General features: G+C 48.7%; 1 protein-coding gene across 4 annotated transcripts in view; it reads left to right on the forward strand.

Annotated features, from left to right (window-relative positions):
* DNAJB6 (DnaJ heat shock protein family (Hsp40) member B6) overlaps positions 1 to 19,183 on the forward strand; it is a 70,218-nt gene that overhangs the window by 17,169 nt on the left and 33,866 nt on the right. For 3 of the 4 annotated variants that reach the window (XM_027573386.2, XM_027573384.1, XM_027573385.2), the window contains exons 2-5: positions 7,979 to 8,069; positions 10,292 to 10,401; positions 13,049 to 13,102; positions 13,870 to 13,980. In XM_027573386.2, coding sequence (XP_027429187.1) covers positions 8,005 to 8,069; positions 10,292 to 10,401; positions 13,049 to 13,102; positions 13,870 to 13,980 — 340 coding nt within the window. In that variant the 5' untranslated portion in view covers positions 7,979 to 8,004. The remainder of the gene's footprint in view (positions 1 to 7,978; positions 8,070 to 10,291; positions 10,402 to 13,048; positions 13,103 to 13,869; positions 13,981 to 19,183) is intronic. The other variant, XM_027573387.1, reaches the window with a different exon arrangement.

Genomic DNA, 19,183 nt, shown 5'->3' on the forward strand with positions numbered 1-19,183 from the left:
GCAGGACAGGGACCAGAGACTCAAAAAGACAGGCGCAGACTGCAGTTGACGTTGATGATTGAATTCAGGAATGTGTCTTAGGAGAGTTGACCTAGCACTGATGATCCAGGTTCAGAGAAGTACGGTAGGTAGTCTTGTTACCTTTCGTTGGTGACGCTTGGACCGTCCTTGTGCCATCTGTGCTGGATTCTGGGTACTAAGGAATTGCAGCCTTGGAGCTTGCTCAAAGCAGGGATCAGGGCAGTGTTCTTAGGAAGAACTGCCATGAAATGTAAGGCCTTGTTAGTCGAGAGAGTGAAAAATTCATGAAAATAAAGCCCCTGAATGTTTGAAGCCTGAATTATTACTAAACTGAATGTAACGTCACTAGTACAGACACGTTACGTGGATTAAAAAAATTTTTTTTTAAAGATTTTATTTATTTATTTGACAGAGGGAGACAGCTAGAGAGGGAACACAAGCAGGGGGAGTGGGAGAGGGAGAAGCAGGCTCCCGGCTGAGCAGGGAGCCCTGTGCGGGGCTGTGGAAGAGAAATTCAGCCTGCGTTGTGTAACCTGAACCAGGGACCAAAGTGTGACAACTCCCTGGAGGCCCCGCTCTTCAGCGGAAAGAATCCAAGAACTGTCCACTGTTGATGGCTGCTCCCTGGAGTTGGTTCAGGCAGAGAAAGTTGGGCTAATTAGTAGTTATTGTAGTGGGGATGCTTTATGAGGCAAAGTTGAAACTTGGTTACTTTAAAGGTCCTTTTATTTAACAAGGACATGCTGGTGTTGCTGGTTCAGGTCTGTGCTTTAAGAAGCACTAGGTTATTTTCGCGATGATAATTTTCTCATTCTAGCATTTTTCCTGCATTTGTTTGCTGGAATTCTTTAAAAAGAATGTTGGCTCGGCAATTACTTGGTTGCGAATGTAGTTTGTACAGCACAGGGAGCGTAGTAAATTTTTGACTCTTGTGCTGGTGTGTGTGTTTTAAGTGCATGGCGGTCATTTTGATGGTCTGATTCCCTTCTAGTCGCCCTTGCTCCATCAGTTTTGTTCTGATGTTCTCTGGACCTGGCTGTACTTGTTCTTTTTGACTTTTTGCCTCCCCCCTGCCCCTTTGGCATGATTTCAGATTTATAGTAGAGTCATCAAGACACTAGGACAGTTTCCTGTCTACCTTTGATCGGATTTTCCTTAATACTCTGTGTAACCACAGTCCGTTTATTGAAGCTAAGAGGTCAGCGTTGCTGCAGTTGTGTTAACTGTGAACTTGATTCGCATCCTGCCAGCATTCCACTGTCGGCCTTCTGCTCCACATGCCTGGAGCCCAGGTGGCATTTAGTTGCTGTTGATTCTTAGTCACCTCCAAGATGTTAGAGTTCTAGTCTTGGGGTGTTTGTTTTTTTCTTTTTTTTGGACCAGGCCTATACTTTTTGCTAGCATCTTTACTTACTTGCTCAGTAGCATGTCCTAGGCTCATCCTGTACTTTTCCTGCCCCAGAGCCAGCATTACCAGTGACGTCAGGTCTCACTCCGTGTAATCCTCAGCCGAGCTGACTGTGTCCTTCATAGCCGGTTCTGTCCAGTGCAGACACCATATAGTATCTGCTGTGATAGCCCCAGCGTATTTATAGCTTGCCTTGGCTGTAAGAGAAGAGGGTATGATTAAGAGGCTCCAGCAGTAGGAGGGGCTGGTGCCATTAAAGATAGAGAAGAGTGGAAGGGGTTTGGGATAGTTGGCAGACATATCAGACAGAACTGTGGATTACTTTGTGTGTGTGTATGTGGGGTGGGAGGGTGGGTAGCAGTGTTGGGGAAGGCAACAGTTTCCAGTCAGAAGCCTGGAAGCGGAAGGCAGAATTTACTAGAGAAAGACACGGAGTGGGGTAGGGAGCATCCAGTGAAGTTTGGTCTTGGTCTGTTTGGGAGGTCTGTCACACTGCCAAGTAGCTATGTCAGGTAGTCATCTGTCTATTCATGTCTGAAGTGCCAAAGAGAGACCTAGGATGGGAGCTTAAATTTGGGAATCATTGCGAAATAGTTGGCATTTGCATAATGGGAGTGTTTGAAAACACATGAGAGTAGCATGAGAAGAGGGATCTGAACCCTAGCTTCCCTACTCTGTGTTCACAGGGCTGTCTGGGAGAACAGGGGATGGGACTGGAAAGCCCCCGTGTGCTGAGGGCTTTGGGGAGTCAAACTGCGCAAGATTTTCCTCTTGACCTTAGTAAGAGTAAGCTTCAAGTGGTGGTACTGGTGTTGGGGGTTAGACAGGACTGGGTGCAGGAGCAGAGAAAGGTGGAGGTACCAATAGCTCGTGCTGGAGAGAGGTGGTCGGAGGGTGAGGTTTTGGACTCTCCAGATGATTGGTCTCATTCAGTTCATTTGCATTTTCTTCTAGGCACGGCCTTTTAGAAAGAAACACGAATAGTCATCATTCAAGTGTTGGCTTGTTTCCCAGGTTATGTTAAATTGATGGTGCTTGTGCACCCCCCCCAAGGGGGGGCCTGTCCTGGGGAATATTTTAGGTAGTTAAGTAACCAGGGCATTTACCACCTGGCATGTTGAAGCCACATTTACATCCACTTCTGCACTGACTGCCTTGAGGATCTTGCTGCCACACTACCATTCTCATTTGCACAAAGACAGGCACGTCCTTGCAGATAAAGAGAAACCATTTGGACTTGAATCCAGCTTTGAAGTGGTACCAGGGACACCCTAGCAGTGGCATCTGACACACCACGTGACCTCTGACCACGTGTGGCTCTGGTGATGGTTCGGCTGTTAGAAAGTGAGAGCCTGGTCCTGAGATTTCTCCCTTTGTTGCGTGTTGGTAACAGTGGGTTGACCTGCCCTTGCACTGCTGGGCACTCCAAGATGCCCGCAGATGCATGCAGCAACAGCTGGGGCCCACAGGAGACTGTAATCTGGTATAGTTAATTATTAGCTCTTTCAAGTGGAGATGCTAGGATGCTGATTTTTCTGCTGTTTCTGGCTGCCCTTGCCTTGTGGGTAGTGGTCAGGTTTTTACTTCCTGAAGATAAAGCTTGCTGTGCTTCTAGGTCATGAGAATTGGGGACCTCTTCTGTGGCTAGTAATTTTGAGACTGAACTTGGCCACTGTCACTGGCCGGCCAGTTTGTTTTGAGTGTTCTAACTACCAGCGAGGAAACCTTTTTAAAATTGGGTGCTCAGGGGCGCCTGGGTGGCTCAGTCGTTCAGCGTCTGCCTTCGGCTCAGGTCATGATCCTGGGGTCCTGGGATCGAGCCCCGCATCGGGCTCCCTGCTCCGCGGGAAGCTTGCTTCTCCCTCTCCCACTCCCCCTGCTTGTGTTCCCTCTCTCGCTGTGTCTCTCTCTGTCAAATAAATAAAATCTTAAAAAAAAAATAAAATTGCGTGCTCACTTCCATGTTGTGTAACTGATTGCATTTCAAACAAATACTTTAATAGTTTACGTTGAACATATTCAAACAGAATTGCAAAACCTATATTGTGCACAATCATGTTCTCATGGGTACGTTGTCCTGTTACTGTAGAGGCTCATGGCAGGCTGCCCCAGGACGGGCCACTTTTGCCTAGAGATTATGTCGGAGTTAAAAGTAATCAAAACCCAGCAGATGCGGGAAAAGGCCCTCTGCCTCCCCCTCAACTGCTTTAATTTACATTGGAAAGGAGAGCCAGCCTGTGCCAGGAAGAGCTCTATTGACAGAGACTCCCCTTTACCTAAGGAAACGCAGAGCAACCTTGTGTTTCCAAACCTCTCCTCTCTCCTTCTTGCTAATGGTCTTCCTCCCCTTCCTGTCCTCAGACCCCCCCCCCCCCCGCAGCTCCTAGAAGCTTCCTGTTGCCCGCCTGCCTGTGAATTTCCTGTCCATGCCTGTTACATTCAGTTTTCTCCTGTCGATGTGGCTGTGGCTGAGTCCCCTTGGAAGGGTCACAGGACAGAGGAGGAGGTCTTCCTCCCAAGTAACATTCTCTTTCTTCTGTGTCTGTCACAGCTAATTACCAGAAAATAGTCACCAAATAGTTTTCTCTCCTTAATTTGTAATTTAAAAAAATCCTGGGAATCTATTTGAGAAAAGTACATATTTTGATGTTCTTAAATGGTAAGTTTTGTTCAAATCCGTTCTGAGTTCTTAACCTTCCAACCTCTAGAACTGTTATTGCTGTATTTGAGGTTCTACATCCTTTTCTAAATTTCTCCCTTCACCAGGTGATCAGATTGATACATGATATTTCAACTAAATATATCCTGCATGAGACCTTTGACCCAAGGGCTTTCTGAAAATGAGTTTTGTTTCCAGTCGTTCGTTTGTGGTTTTGTGATACTGTTTTCCTCTTTTTTTTTTTTTTTTTAAGATTTTATTTATTCTTTGACAGTGATAGAGGGAACACAAGCAGGGGGAGTGGGAGAGGGAGAAGCAGGCTTCTCGCAGAGCAGAGAGTCCGATGTGGGGCTTGATCCCAGGACCCCAGGATCATGACTTAGCCGAAGGCAGACCCTTAAGGACTGAGCCACTCAGGCACCCGTTTTCCTTTTTTATTCCATTGTTTTTGTAAGCATTACAAAGCTTAGCTGTTTTAAGTTTTTGCTTGGCCAAATGGGCACGTGTTTGATAAGAACATGGATTTTCCCTTCCTTTCCCTTCCCTTCCCCCTTCCCTCCCTCCCTCCCTCCCTCCCTCCCTCTCTCCCTCCTTCCTTAAGGATTTTATTTATTTTTTAATTTTTTTTATTTGACAGACACAGCTAGAGAGGGAACACAAGCAGGGGGAGTGGGAGAGGGAGAAGCAGGCTTCCTGCCGATCAGGGAGCCCGATGCGGGGCTCGATCCCAGGACCCTGGGATCATGACCTGAGCCGAAGGCAGACGCTTAACTGAGCCAGCCAGGCGCCCCAGAACATGGATTTTCCAATTGTGCGCTGCAGGGCCCTATTTTATGTCAGCTACCAGAGGTCTGTTAAATGACATGACTGGATGTCTTTTTTTTTTTTTTTAAGATTTTATTTATTTATTTTGACAGAGACAGCAAGAGAGGGAGGAGGGAACACAAGCAGAGAGAGTGGGAGAGGGAGAAGCAGGCTTCCCACTGATCAGGGAGCCCCAGGGAACCCAAATCTAGGTTTGATGTCAGGACTCCTGGATCATGACCTCAGCCGAAGGCAGACACTTCACCAGCTGAGCCACCAAGGCTCAGTCCCAAATGCTTTTTTATTTTTTTTATTTTTTAAAGATTTTATTTATTTGACAGAAACAGCGAGAGCAGGAACACAAGCAGGGGGAGTGGGAGAGGGAGAAGCAGGCTTCCCGTTGAGCAGAGAGCCCGATGCGGGGCTCGGTCCCAGGACCCTGGGATCATGACCTGAGCCAAAGGCAGACGCTTAACGACTGAGCCACCCAGGCGCCCCCAAATGCTTTTTTAATATGTTCCCTTTCAAGTTCTTTGTTTCAGATTCTTGGAGGTGTTCTCACTCCTCCTGATGCTTTCCTCATATCTAGAGTTTGTCAGCTCCTGTTGAGCAGGGGTTGTGTTTTCTGCTGGAATCTATGTGACTTAGCTTGTAGAGATACTTAGTGCTCAGGTGTACCTGTATTTGCCTCACCATCCCGGGGTTGTATTTGGTAGTTCTGCAGAGCGTGGAGCATCGCAGGAAAATGGAGGTAATAAGATTTCCTTCTGTACCTCTGACCGAGCCCTCAGGCTTCAAGTGCTCAGGGGGCCTCTTTCTCTGCAGCGGGTTGGAGAGAAACCTCTCTCCTCCCCCTTTCTTGTAATTACAGCCCTTTGGGAGCCACAGTACCAGGGTGGGTGGGTGGGGAGTGTGTGTGTGTGTGTGTGTGTCTGTCTGTCTGTCTGTCTCTCTCTCTCTCCAGTGCAGCTACTCTTTCCTGTGCTTCAAAAGCAAGTCCTGTCCTGAGAACACAGCCCCCCCCCCCCCCCCCCCCGAAATCTCAGGATTACCACTTCTGGTGTAAACTCCTGGTTGTGTCTGGCACTTGAGCCTCTTTCTGGCAGCTCAGCTTCTTCAGATGTATTTGTTGGACTTTAACATCTCTAGGTATTTCAAGGTGGTGGTGGGGGAATCTATTTTTAGATCATCTGTAGTATTTTTTTTTTTAAGGATTTTACTTATTTGACAGAGAGCAAGAGCAGGAACACAAGCAGTGGGAGTGGGAGAGGGAGAAGCAGGCTCCTGCTGAGCAGGGAGCCCGATGCGGGTTCGATCCCAGGACCCTGAGATCATGACCTGAGCCAAAGGCAGACGCCTAACAAATGAGCCACCCAGGTGCCCCCAATCCTGTGATTTTTTTTTTTTTTTTAAAGATTCTGTTCATTTTACAGGGAGAGACACAGCGAGAGAGGGAACACAAGCAGAGGGAGTGGGAGAGGGAGAAGCAGGCTCCCCACTGAGCAGGGAGCCCGATGTGGGGCTCAATCCCAGGACCCCGGGACCATGACCCGAGCCGAAGGCAGACACCCAACGACTGAGCCACCCAGGCGCCCCAATCCTGTGTTATTTTTGAATTATTCCTTGTGTCGAGCTCCTGGACTAGTAACGAGTAGATTTCATCTGCTTCCTCTGACCCTTTATTAATTACTTGTTAGATTATTTGAGAGAGCGAGCATGAGCAGGAAGTAGATGCAGGACTCAGTCCTGTGACCCTGAAATCATGACCTGAGCCCCCTGAGATGGTGACCTGAGCTGAAACCGAAAGTTCGCTGCCCAACTGACTGAGTCACCCAGGCACCCCCTTTTGACCCTTTTAAATACAGAGTTTCTCTCTAAATGCTTGGCTGGTATATGTCAGTTTTGAGTCATGATGTAATGCTAGATTTTCTTTTTTAAACTGTGGGTTGGTCCCCCAACGTTGGCAACAACTGTGTATGCATCTTGTTTTGAGCAGTGGAAAAATTGCTAGTTGTGGCATTATTTAACCTAGACATCGTTTAGCCTCGGCACGGTGGCCTTAGGAAGACTATGATTGCACGTACTCAGAGTCAGAGTGTCTCTGAGGTTTGATAGTTGAGTTTCTGGGGCCGCCATGGAAAGCCCAGCTTCAGCTGTGGGCAGAGCAGTCTGACCGAAGGCCCTGTTCTCCTGGTGAAGTTCATGTGTGCTCTCAGAGGATAGGCATGTTCTTCATAAGTTTTGGTCACTCGTTGAATGAAGTGTTTTACCCAAAGTTAAAGAAGTTAATTCATTAGATTTCACTTAAAGGGGCAGCATACATGTACCTGGTTTGTGGGACCCAAGGCCCTTCCTGTTAGGGGTGGCAGAAGCAGAACGGATTCTCATTGACCTGCCCCGTGCAGTGACATGGGTAAGTGTGAGGCAAATCTTGCTGCTAGTTTTCCATTGAAGGCGTGATGTGTAGGGACATTCTTTCATTAATATTGACAGCAGGGCATAATGTGTTTTGTTTGTGGATGGATGGGGGTGTGAAGCCAGAGGGTAAAGGTAGTCTGATAGCTGTGTTGTCAAAGACATTTCCTTTTTCTTTCCCAGGGACTTTGGGGAAAGGGGGGGGGGCGCATCAGCTCGTCCCCAGTCTTTGTGTGGTTCCCATGTTACAGGGACAGTGTGTTCATCCTGGTGGCTGTGCGGTCTTGCCCAATGCCTGGCACAGGAATGCACTGAATGAAGGAGGTAACCAAAGCTCCCTGAGCACGGCCCGTGTCAGGAAAACAAGATACTCAAAAAAGGGCCCGTCAGCTGGTGGTCAAGTGGGCCCTGAGTGTCTGCCTCAGAGTCACCTGTTAGTTTTATTTAGTTAAGGCAGCTATTATTAGGCTATTTCAGAGCTTTTTATTCTATATCGAGAAGGGTCTTAGGGCATAAGTCTTGGAATCTGTTCGACAAGGGTCCAGCCTGACAGGCCAGTGGTTGGTGCTCAGGTGAGGTGACGTACCCCTCCCTCTCCTGCTGTGTTCTTTCCCCCATGATGAACCTAACCTTGGCAGTCCTGTCATTGACCATGGGTTTTCTAATTGCAGGACTCACTCCAACAGCCTGTTAAAACATGGTGGATTACTATGAAGTTCTAGGCGTGCAGAGACATGCCTCAGCCGAGGATATTAAAAAGGCGTAAGTAGTTGTGTTTATGAAATAATAAATCTGTGCTGTCATGCACTGGTCCTTGGGTATTGTCACTTTTTATCTATTGAAATGGGCCATGTAATATAACACTCTTTGAATACTGCTATTTAATTTTACCTTCAGACAGAGTAGTTAACAAATTAACTCTTGCCTTCTCAGACCTAGGCCCAGCCTGTCACTTGTCACTGAGGAATAAGAAGGTCACTTGGTTTCCTCTGTTACTTTGCCTTGGGACAGTGGATTCTGCTGGCTGCTTAAAGTAGATCAAACACTGAGGATGTGAAATAATCGCAGAGAACTGACATTGGAATTTGGAATGGAATTGACTTGGCACTCAGCACTCTTAGAGTGTGGTGCTATAACCTCCTTGGTGTTAGTTGCTTTAAAAAATCCTTGTCATGTGACCCCAGCTTGTACTGCTAGAACCCATCTGGTCCCTGGTTCAGTTTGTTGGTCTTACCCATGCCTTTGTGACCAGGCCTGGCCTCTGTGCGGGGCAAAGCTGAGGGCACAGGTGGCACTCAAGGTGAACTGGATCTGTCTGGTTCATTTGGCCTTAATGTGTCAAGCAGACTGTGCTGAGTGCAGAGCCGGGCATAGGGCTTGATCTCTGAGCCACAGTCAAGAGTGGTCAGTGTCTGCAGGGTGGCTTTGAAGTATGAACTTAGAAAATGCTGTTACCTGTAAATGGAATACGAATTTCTCATTAAGTGTGCAGTCAAATTCTGTTTTAGGCTGGATTTAGCCTTATTTTTGTTTATTTTATTTAAAAGATTTTACTTATTTGTAAGAGAGAGCACAAGCGGGGGGGGGCGGCAGGCAGAGGGAGAAGCAGCCTCCCTCCTGAGCTGAACCCCGATGCAGGACTCGATCCCAGGACCTTGAGATCATGACCTGAGACGAGGGCAGATGCTTAACAGATTGAACCACCCAGGTGCCCTAGCCTTTTTTTTTTAATGAGCAAAACTGCACCCGTGGGTGGTGTGTGTTCTTAGTCCATTTTGTGGACTCTAGACTTTGTTCATGCACCGTGATCAGAAAAATCCTTCGTTGGAGGAGTAAATTTGTGTGGCTGCCCTCCCTTCCCGTTTCTCTTGAGAAACCTAGAGTTGTACCTTTGTTTAAATTTCGTGCTGTGTGCTTTCCCTCTCTCAAATGATACAGCCTGCCTGCCTCAGTGCTCAAGTACTGGTGTGAAGTCAGGCTTCAGTCTCAAGGCCGACAGTGAAAGACATGCCTTACACTTGACGTATTAAGCCTTGAGTTAAAAAAAAAAAAAATCGAGTAGTCTTTTACAAAACCTATACAAATAAAACGTACCTAGATTCTCCTACGTTACTTTGTTTTCACACCAGCACGCTAGTGCAAATGGACCGTTCTTTGTCCTTGGTCTTTTCCATGGTCTTTCAGTTTTCACCACGAGGATTTTGTAGCCCTTGAGGGTTTTTGGTCTGCTTATTGCTTGTTTAGGTCCACAGTGATAGAAAAATATTTTTAGTGTTGTAGAGTCCAGTGTTAATCAGACTTTAAGAAGTTCAAGGTTTTTTGATGAAAATGCTACCATTTAATTGAACCACAGCAGCCTTACGTCAACAACTTGTCAAGGGTTAGGAGCACCGCCTGGTTCGTCTAATCTTGATTTGAGGGGCTTGCCCCTTCCCTGTTAGTCCTGTCCCCACCCCATAGGCGGTGCTTATGTTAGCTAAGTAGAAGGGAGGATTTTGTGTGTGTGTGTGTGTGTGTGTGTGTGTGTGTGTGTGTGTTTAAAAAGCATGTGGAAAAAAATATAAGACCTCTAATTGTTACTGTTAACTGGAGTCTTCAGTGAGCCTTCACTGCAGAACGGGGCGCTCTGAACGGTGCTGGCGGGCTGGGGAGCAGCTTGGTGGGGCCGGATCCCCTTGCCCTTTTACCAGGGCTGCCTTCTGCCTCTGTGTGCTGTGTTCTTGCAGCCGCTGACCAGTTTGGCGAGCACGTGTTGGTCCCCACACATTTTCACATTCCTGTATCTCTAGAGGTTGGTTTGTATTACGCTGGGTGGATTTGAGAACTTGTTTCTTTCGTGGTGGGGGAGAGGGAGCTTTTACTGTTGAAATTGATGTTCATGTCACGAGCTTATAGCTCCGCATCCATCTCGCAGCTTTATGATGTCCCACAGCCAGTGGAGTTCTGCATGTGGACATGACCTCTGCTATTTGACTCTCTTCAAGGTACCGGAAACTGGCACTCAAGTGGCATCCTGATAAGAACCCCGAGAATAAAGAAGAAGCAGAGAGAAAATTCAAACAAGTAGCTGAGGCCTATGAGGTGTTATCAGATGGTGAGTTGACCTGCCCAGAGCTCGGGCTCTCTCCGGGGCCAGTGGAGCATGGGTGTAGCCAGCTGAGGTTTTGGGCACCGAGAAGAGAAGTTTCTTATTTTTCTTGTGAAGCTTTGAGTCCTATTCCTGGCACATACTTGAGAGTTAACTTGTGCTGTGGAGCACGCTGGCTTCTAGCAGTTCTTTCAGGATGGCTGTTTTATTTTATTTATTTTTGAAGATTTTATTTATTTGACAGAGACACAGCGAGAGAGGGAACACAAGCAGGGGGAGTGGGAGAGGGAGAAGCAGGCTTCCCGGGAAGCAGGGAGCCCGATGCGGGGCTCGATCCCAGGACCTCGGGATCATGACCTGAGCTGAAGGCAGACGCTTAACGACTGAGCCACCCAGGCGCCCCGGGGACGGCTATTTTAAATAGGGCTGACAGCCTGGGCTGAGGCCTGACAGGACAGCTGAGGGCGTGGGAACCCATCTGGGTCACTGTACGGTGGCAGTGGCCACAATCTGTTGGTGGTGCAGTGATCTCTCATCCCCATTCTGCTTGAGCACGCTTGGCTAGCGTACTGATGTTTCACTGCGTGGAAGGACTTCCTTAGTTTCTGGGACTGTCCAGCAGAGCTTTAGACTTCCAAACTTTGAGGTGTGCGTTCCCCGCCCCAGTTCTGGAGCCATAGGTGTTGGAAAGTATGGGCTTTTTGAAAGTCTCACCCATTAGCCTGGTTTCATGAATCAAGCAGAGAGTGAGCTGTTAGCCAGATTCAGTCAGCAGGTTCTTGGTGAAGAAGAGTGTGGTGTGGGTCCTGGGCTTGGGAGAGCAGTGTGGAGCTTTGTTAGAAGACTGGAAATCTGCTGACACCGCCTCGCCAGGAAGCAGCATCGAATGACCTGCTGTGGCTCAAGGCAGAGGTACCCAGGATAGAGTAGGACTCACTGGCTGCAGGGCATGCATGCTCGCTTCAAGTGTGTCCACGTGCGGTCAGGGTCACTAGTGAAAGGCTTTTCTTTTTTTTTTTTTAAGAGAGACGTAGTGACAGAGATAGGGAGAATTCAGGCGGGGAGCAGAGGGAGAAGCAGGCTCCCACTGATAAGGGAGCCGGATGTGGGGCTCCATCCCAGGGACCCTGGGATCATGACTGAGCCGAAGGCGGATGCTTAACCGACTGAGCCACCCAGGCGCCCCGTGAAAGGCATTTTTGATTTTAGAGAGAACTCCATGTAACCATCACTCCCCTTCCACTGCTAACAATAGGTTGAGCATTCTTGTTTTATCTGTTAATGTATCTCTTTTACTTTAAAGGAAATCCCAGATGTTTTATTTCACTAGTAACTTGTTACTAGAAAACACATAAACACTGATAATTGCAGTCTTTTTCAAATGTGGCATTTAAGGTCTTAACCTGATAGCGGGTTCTTTTTTTTTTTTTTTTTTTTTTTTAAGATTTTAGTCATCTGAGAGAGCCCGAGAGCAGGGGTGGGTGGGGGAGAGGGAGAAGCAGTCTCCCCGCTGAACAGGGAGCGGGACTCCATCCCTGGACCCCGAGACTACAACCTGAGCTGAAGGCAGACGCTTCACCAACTGAGCCACCTAGGCGCCCCTGATAGCGGTTTTCTGAACTGGACCGACAGCACCGTGGGACCTCAGGGTCATTATCTTGTTTGGTCCTTGTTTGTGCTGATCCAGCACTTCCGGATTTGTGGATTCACAGACCAGGAACATTAGAAAAATTGAGGACTAAACCCAAACTGGTTTTTCTTATTTTAGTCAAGTGATTTAAAAAAAAAAAAAATTTCAGCTCAAAGTTGATTTTTGTCAGGAAGAGAACCTTTAAATCCTCGTAGAGACGCTGTTGTTTCTCATCTCTTCCCCTTTTCTGAGGGAGAGTGTTTTTCATGTTCTCTTACGCGGCCTCCAGCCCGGAAGTTACCTTTGCAGGTGTCGTTACCATTGTTCCCAGAGCTCTGGTAGTAGAAATGGACTGGCTCTCAGTGGTTTGCTTGTGCACATTTCCCTATAACCTGTTATTGTACCTCACAGTTGGGTAAGAGCTGATACTTTGGGGAAAAACATGTGGTGTCAAAAGAAGGTGCCTGTCCACCCAGGGCTGGGGGGGTAGTTGTTTGCTCTAGAAGGGTAAGTAGAGGGAGGACAGAGCATAGCAGAGCATTGTCGGGCTCGGTTGGGCTGGTGCTCTTCCAAGGGGTTAAGCCTGTGGGGTCAGAGCTGGCTCCTCATCTGGCTTCAGTACGTCGATTTCCCGCCCCACCGGGTCCCCGTCCTCCTCGCTCTGTGCCTCGGATCCGCCCCCGTCGTTGGGCCTGGGGGTAAGAAGGTGCACATCGGGAATTGGAGTAGCTGTAGAACTGATTTTATGTTTGCGTGAGCCACATGCTCTGTGTGCAGTAGGCTGAAAGAAGTACTTGAGTATTTAAACTGCCTGCTACTTAAAAATTTTTCCGAGTTTTTATGGAGATGTACTTGGATTTTCCCTCTTCCCCGTTTTTATTTAAGGGAGGCCATACCCTTTTAAAAGTAACTGAAACCTTGAAAACTGCATTGGTTCCTTGGTTTACAATTTGGAAATACTTAGGTGAATTTTGAGGGGGAAAAGAACTTGTTCTTTACTGACTCTCCTTTTTAAATTTATAGCCAAAAAACGGGACATGTATGACAGATACGGCAAAGAAGGGTTAAATGGCGGAGGTACGTAAATGTGGGCTTTCTCTTGGCAGTGAGCAAGGGGGCCCGTTGGGCCGCGGGAGGTCTCGACAGGGGCTGCACTTGTCAGTTTTCTTGGACCGGGGCGTGTCTCAGAAACAGGTGCAGCCTGGAAAGGGGCTGGATTGGGAGGGGAAGGTGAGGTGGCCCACCTTGAGCGCCCCACGTTAGACGACGACGGTGTGCGTGGGTGCGCTGTCGGTAGATGCGGAGCCCACTACGCCCCTGCTCTGACACGCCGGAAGCTCGTGCTCCCAGAGCAGCACCTCAGCCTGGCTCAGAGTATCCACAGGGCTCAGAGAACAGACAGTGCCCACACACCTGAGTGGCCCCACATGGGTACGTGAGCTTGACGAGAAGGCCCCATGACGGCCCGCCGCCTGCTCAGCCCCTTGGCGGGCGCTGGGATATCACTGCTGCAGCCTGGGCACAGACCCGACCCGGTGACCAGCGCCAGCGAATGTTTCCTCGCTTGGTGTACACGATCCTTCACGACAGAAAATGGTTTCCTGTGTGTGGATGGTGGTTGTAGCGATGGCGAGCGAGTGCTGGTGACCACGCCGCTGGGACCCTCAGGAGTGCGAAGCCCGCGCTGGAGTCGCCCCACCAGCCACGGGCTGCGAAACAGAGCCATGGCTGTATGAGCCGTTTTCTTTTTTATTTAGGTCCTGATATATAGGATGTTCTGTAGATAAGTCATTGCCTCCTAAACGCAAGAATTCAAAAACTAAAAGCTCTCTTGTATTACATAGGTGGAATTCATTTTGACCCTCGGTATGAGTTTGGCTTCACATTCCGTAACCCAGATGAAGTCTTCAGGGAATTTTTTGGTGGAAGGGACCCGTTTTCATTCGACTTCTTCGGTAAGTTCATTGTTCTGTTGGCATGACCATGACTCTGCTGAGATGGGCATCCTTTTCTGTTCCATCACCATGGCACCCTGTTGTTTGGCTTTGTTTAAGCAGCGTAGGGGTTCTAAAGTCAGTTTTCTTCCTCTCTGGCAGAGGTTTCTGAGTGGACGCTGTGCACATGAAAATAATAAAGGTTTGAACGTATTCGTTGTCTTTATTACGTATGGCCCTAATTAATATCGTTTCTTCTTCTCAGTGGTAAGGATGCAGGTGCTGGGGGCTTGCGGGTGCTGCTGGCTTTTGAGCATGGAGTTCTATGTGAATTTTCCCCGAATTGTTCTGGGTACACACTGGGCATTGTAGCAGATCTTGTTCAGAGGACATTGGCTCTATAAACCTGTGCCTGTTTCTCTAACTGGGGGCATTGTGACTGTTGAGTTCACAGTGGGTGAAAAGAAAGGACATCTCTAGAGCAAGGCAGTGCGGATACTCATGGCTGAGAGTAGTTTTTACTAAAGGAGACCGTTCCAGCTGCTGTGTCCCGCAGAATGGATTTTCCCATCAGCTGCACCTTAGCCCTGACGCCTGGGGCCAGGTGTTCCTGTGTGTCTCCGACACAGGTGGGGTGGGGAGCGGGTGTGTGCCGCCTGCTGAGAGGCTCTTTCGCTGCGGCTGCAGAGCTGCCCCGGGTGCTGGGAAACTTGGGGGCCGCAGCCATTTCTGTGTTGGCTCACTGTGGGGTCCCCAGCCTTTGCTTCCATCCTTTGTGGCCTGGAGCCTCGTCGGAGAGCCCGACCACCACCTGCTCCCCTCCATGGGGGGACCAGAAGAGATAATTCTGTCTACACATAACGGAGGAGAAACCAGTGGACCCTTGCCCGTCCTAGGCATGAAGAAAAGTAACTCGCTGCCATGTCTGGTAGGTATTGGGGCCTTTTAAATGGTGTGGCCCTTGAGTTTATTTCAGATGGAGATTCAGAGAGATTTTCCTTATTTTTTTACTATGGTATGGCTTGACTGGAAGAGAGTAGCTGATGGAGGGTGGTGGGTAGTGCAGTATATATCAGTGTAGGTTAGCTTTTTCATCCCCAGCTGTTACAGTGAGACTAAGTTAGGGGTGAAGAGGAGATTGGTCTTTCAAAGACTTTAGCTTTAGTAATGCTATCATAGGCAGAGTATGGATCAGGGAGGCTTCCCGGTAACATGTAAGATACGTATATTCGTTCTTTATTAATTGGCTTTCGTGTATGTAACAGATCTCACCATAAGAAAATACAAAGAATTTCATGGTCTTCCCTGTGTTAAAATTTACTTTTGTGTCTCATTACAACCTTTAGCGAACTGCACATGGGTTGTTCTGGGGGAGCAGGGCAGTGTTGGGTGAATCATCCTGGTGGCCAAGTGAGGATCTTCTGCCACCGAGGGTTTTGGTTCTGGCGCACATCACGGGGTGCGGGGGGTTGGTGGTGGTAAAGCAGGCTGACCTCTAAGCCTGAGGCCCAGCATGCTTTATATCTTCATGATTTGTCTTGGGGAAGAGTCCGTTAGTGATTGAATTGTAGCCAGATTTTGTTTTCCCTGGGAAAATAGTTGGACAGGCCAAGCTTCCCCAATAGGAATGATTTTCACTGAGCAGTTCTTTCTAGAGTGAAGAAGGTGTAGAGATTATAATGGGGTGTAAATGAGAAAGTGATTACAGTTTTTTACCCACTATAAGCTATTTAAACCTCTTGACTTTCATATCGTAAATTGTGAGGTATGTGTATATACAGAAGTCTTTATGTACACGTGTAGTTCACTGACATTGTGGACATGAGGCACATTTTGGTGGCAGTTTCTTCTTTCGGACTGTTTAAGAGATAACTAGTCTACAGTAATTCTAGACTCCGGGCCCTCGGTTTTAGATGCTGAGATGCTCAGGTTTTAAGAATAGGCATTTCCTTTATGTTTCCCATGATTGGTGGGGCAGTGATATTTATTCAATCCATTCTTGTAGGTGTTCTAGGTGACTTCCATTTTCAGGCTCTAAGGATTTACACACAGGAAAAGAAGCTTCTCTGCGGCTACTACATGTATGAAGTAATGGTACAGCCTGCTGGGGGTACGTGTAGTCTGGATCTTCATGCAGGGCTGGGGCTTTCTAATCTGGCAGTCGTTTCGTTGATGGTAGTAACCAGCATCTGCATCCTTCTTACTCAGCCCTGTTGTGATGTCCATTTGTAGTAGCACATAATTTTTAGTCTAAATTTTTCACACTTTTTTTTTGCCTCCTCTCCTGTTACGCCTTCTAAGAAAAGTAGGTCAGAAATCTAAGACATTCTGAACTGCACTTTGCGAGTATCAGAATATAAAATTCCATGTCTGACTCCCAAAACGAAAGGGGACAAAACTTCAAAGAGCTAGTGAGCGAGCCAGTGGGAAGGATTGAGGTGTGAAGGGTGTTGGACTGTGTGCAGATCTGTGCCCCAGGACCCATCAGTGAGGGGTATCAGGTGGTGGTAGAGCGCTTGGGCCTGGGGCCTTGCTGATGCTGAAGCCCTGTGACCACAAACCTCCTACCCCCCCCCCCCAGCAGTCACATGGATTCCAGAACCTGCTCAGAACCCTGGCCCTGAAGTCAAGGGTGCAAGTCATACTTTTGCAGGCACCTGATTTTGTTTAAATCCTTTCCCAAATACTGAGCATGCCAAAATGACAGACGTGAATTGGAAGGGATTGCACTAATTTCAGTTAGGGTGATCTGTTCATTGTTGACTTTTACGGGACACCATTACTCAGCATTCTAAGATGGACAAGTAATACTAGTATCTTGTAGTCGCTAGAGGCCCAGCAGGGATAGCGTTTGGAAGAATTGTCTGGGTATAACTTAACATTTTTATTTACTTACCATGTTAGAAATAGGAAGTAAGAGCCAAATTTGAAAACCTACTCAGTTCAGCCCGTTTTCCCTTCAGGATGGCATCAGTCCTGTAAGGCTTGTCTATGAAAGACCTGCCGTGGTGGTGGACAACAGATTCGGCCTGTCCGCTCAGGGAAAGCGGGCTTTTGGAGGGAAGTGGAGTGTTGTTGAGGAGGGTAATAGCTAACTGTTGAACCAGATCTAAGTTTAACGTAGTGAGCCCATCATTTTGCTCTCCCAGGGTTCGAGGAGGTGGCGAGTGAGGAGTTGGAGCCCGGGTTTGAGGACTCGGCAGAAGACGGCCAGAGTGAAGAGAACAGCGAGGTTTTGGATGTGATATCTAGCGAGGAGCTTGATGTCTATAGTGGAGATGAGCCGAGTGAAGGCTGTAGCCGGGGCCAGGGCGAGGTTCTGAGTGAGGAGCTGGAGTTTGTGTCCAGTGAGGATGAGACGAGCCCGGGGGAGGTGGAGGAGCTCAGCGAGGAGTGCGAGGAGCTGCTGAGTGAGGACAGTGGCCCTGAGCTGGAGGGGCTGCCCGTGAGGCAGTGAGCCGGGGCTAGCCGACGGGAAGCGCGTCCAGAATAAAATGTTTGTGCCTTACTGACTAAGTGCCTGAGACAGTCCTTGCTCAGACAGCGCAGCTGACCTGGCGGGAGCGGAGGAGACCAGGGCTTGGAACCCCAGGAGGAGAGGCGGGGTAGCTCCTGCAGGCTGGCCGGCACGCAGAGGTAGAAACCGCCGCTTTCAGGCCCACTGGGTGTCCTGGGGGGGGGGGGGGGCGCAACGACTCCACAGGCCTGGGGGCTGACGGCAGGAACTGATGCCTCTCGGTCCTGGAACCCGGTTCTGGGAGGGAACAGCTCTTCCAGGCCTCTGCTGGGCTGGCGGTCTCAGGTGGTCCTTGTGTGTCTGCATGTCGTGCTGCCTCTGCTCGTCCCTTGCCCAGATTTTCCCTCATAGAGACACTACTGCTTCTGGATTCAGACCCACCTTACCGAGCTCCTCTTAACTCCGTCCTCAGCAAAGAGTCTGTTTCCTTCCGAATGAGGTCACACTCGGGCCTGGGGCTTCAGGATTCCACATCATTTCGGAGGGCCACAGTCCATCCTGTAAAGTCGTTTTCCCTAAAGAGTTGTCTGCATACTTGAGAAGCAGCCCGTTTTGGACGGAGAAAGAAGGGGAAGCCTTGAAGGTGAGGTGTGCCAAAAGAAACCCGAAGTCGGAGTTCGGAGGCACGGGTGCCCTCCCGAATTCCTTAGGGCATCCCTGTACACGCATAAGTTGAAAGAAGGCAGGGAATAAGACTTAAAAATCCACATAGATACGGAGCGTGTTAGACTGGTTTCCAGCCGTAGTAGCTAAAGATGGTTTTCATGCAACTTGTACAGCGACCACAGAGCCCGTGGTCCTGAATGAGTTGGGGGGGGCAGTATTGCTGCCCCTCTGGCTTCTCCACTTGTTCATCTTGGAGGAGGCTTAGTGCCCTGGTAAGATTTTCTTGGAGAACATAACAAAATGTATCGTTCTGTGCTCGTTTGAGAACTCTTGCTCTTGGAGGGTGGAAATAGTCCCATTTTCATTTGAAGGTAGGCTGGCGAGTGGGTAGCTGCCATGCTGGTGACGCCAGCTTTTCGGTTCTTGAGTTTGTGCCTGCGAGTGATTCAGACTGGTTCCTGTCAGTCCGGTCCCTCAGCTGCACCCCCAGCAGGGAGAGGAAATGGCTGGTTCCTGGAGAAGGTGGTTCTGAGAACTGTTTCTGGGCCAGGAGAACAGCAGTGCTGGCCAGCCCACCGCAGATGGGGCACCCCGTAGTGAGGGTCTGCGTGCCGGGTCTGAATCACCCAGACAGCCAGGGCCCTCTGTGTGCAGTTTCAGTTTTCCAGGTAAAGCCAGTGCCTTGACTTCTGTTGGTTCTGTTGGTTCTTAAACTTCTAGTGTAGTTGTGGGCCTCGCTTGGGTCAGTTTCCAGAGTCTCTTGTAGTTTTGGCTCCTCATGTCTTCCACGTGGAATTTTGGACTCTGTAGTGTAGTTGAGGGGACCACTTCCTTCCTGGGAATCTGGGGAAGATGTTCTGTGGCCGCAGCTGTGGGAGAGTGTAGGGAAGTTGAACAGGCAACACTCTTTATTTGAAATGCCCGTGGTGCGTTCAGATTTTGTTTTGTTCTGTTCCCCGCAATTTTTCTCTGTGGCTGGGGAGTTCATAGTGTGAGGCCCTGGGGAAAAGAGTAGCTGGTGCCTCCTGCCATTAAAGCCTCTTCTTCCTTGGTTGGGATTTGTTCTTCCTGAAGTGTGTACTTCAGGATGGTGGGGTAGGA

The sequence above is a fragment of the Zalophus californianus genome, chromosome 12 (assembly GCF_009762305.2).
Source record: "Zalophus californianus isolate mZalCal1 chromosome 12, mZalCal1.pri.v2, whole genome shotgun sequence".
Classification (NCBI taxonomy): Eukaryota; Metazoa; Chordata; class Mammalia; order Carnivora; family Otariidae; genus Zalophus; species Zalophus californianus.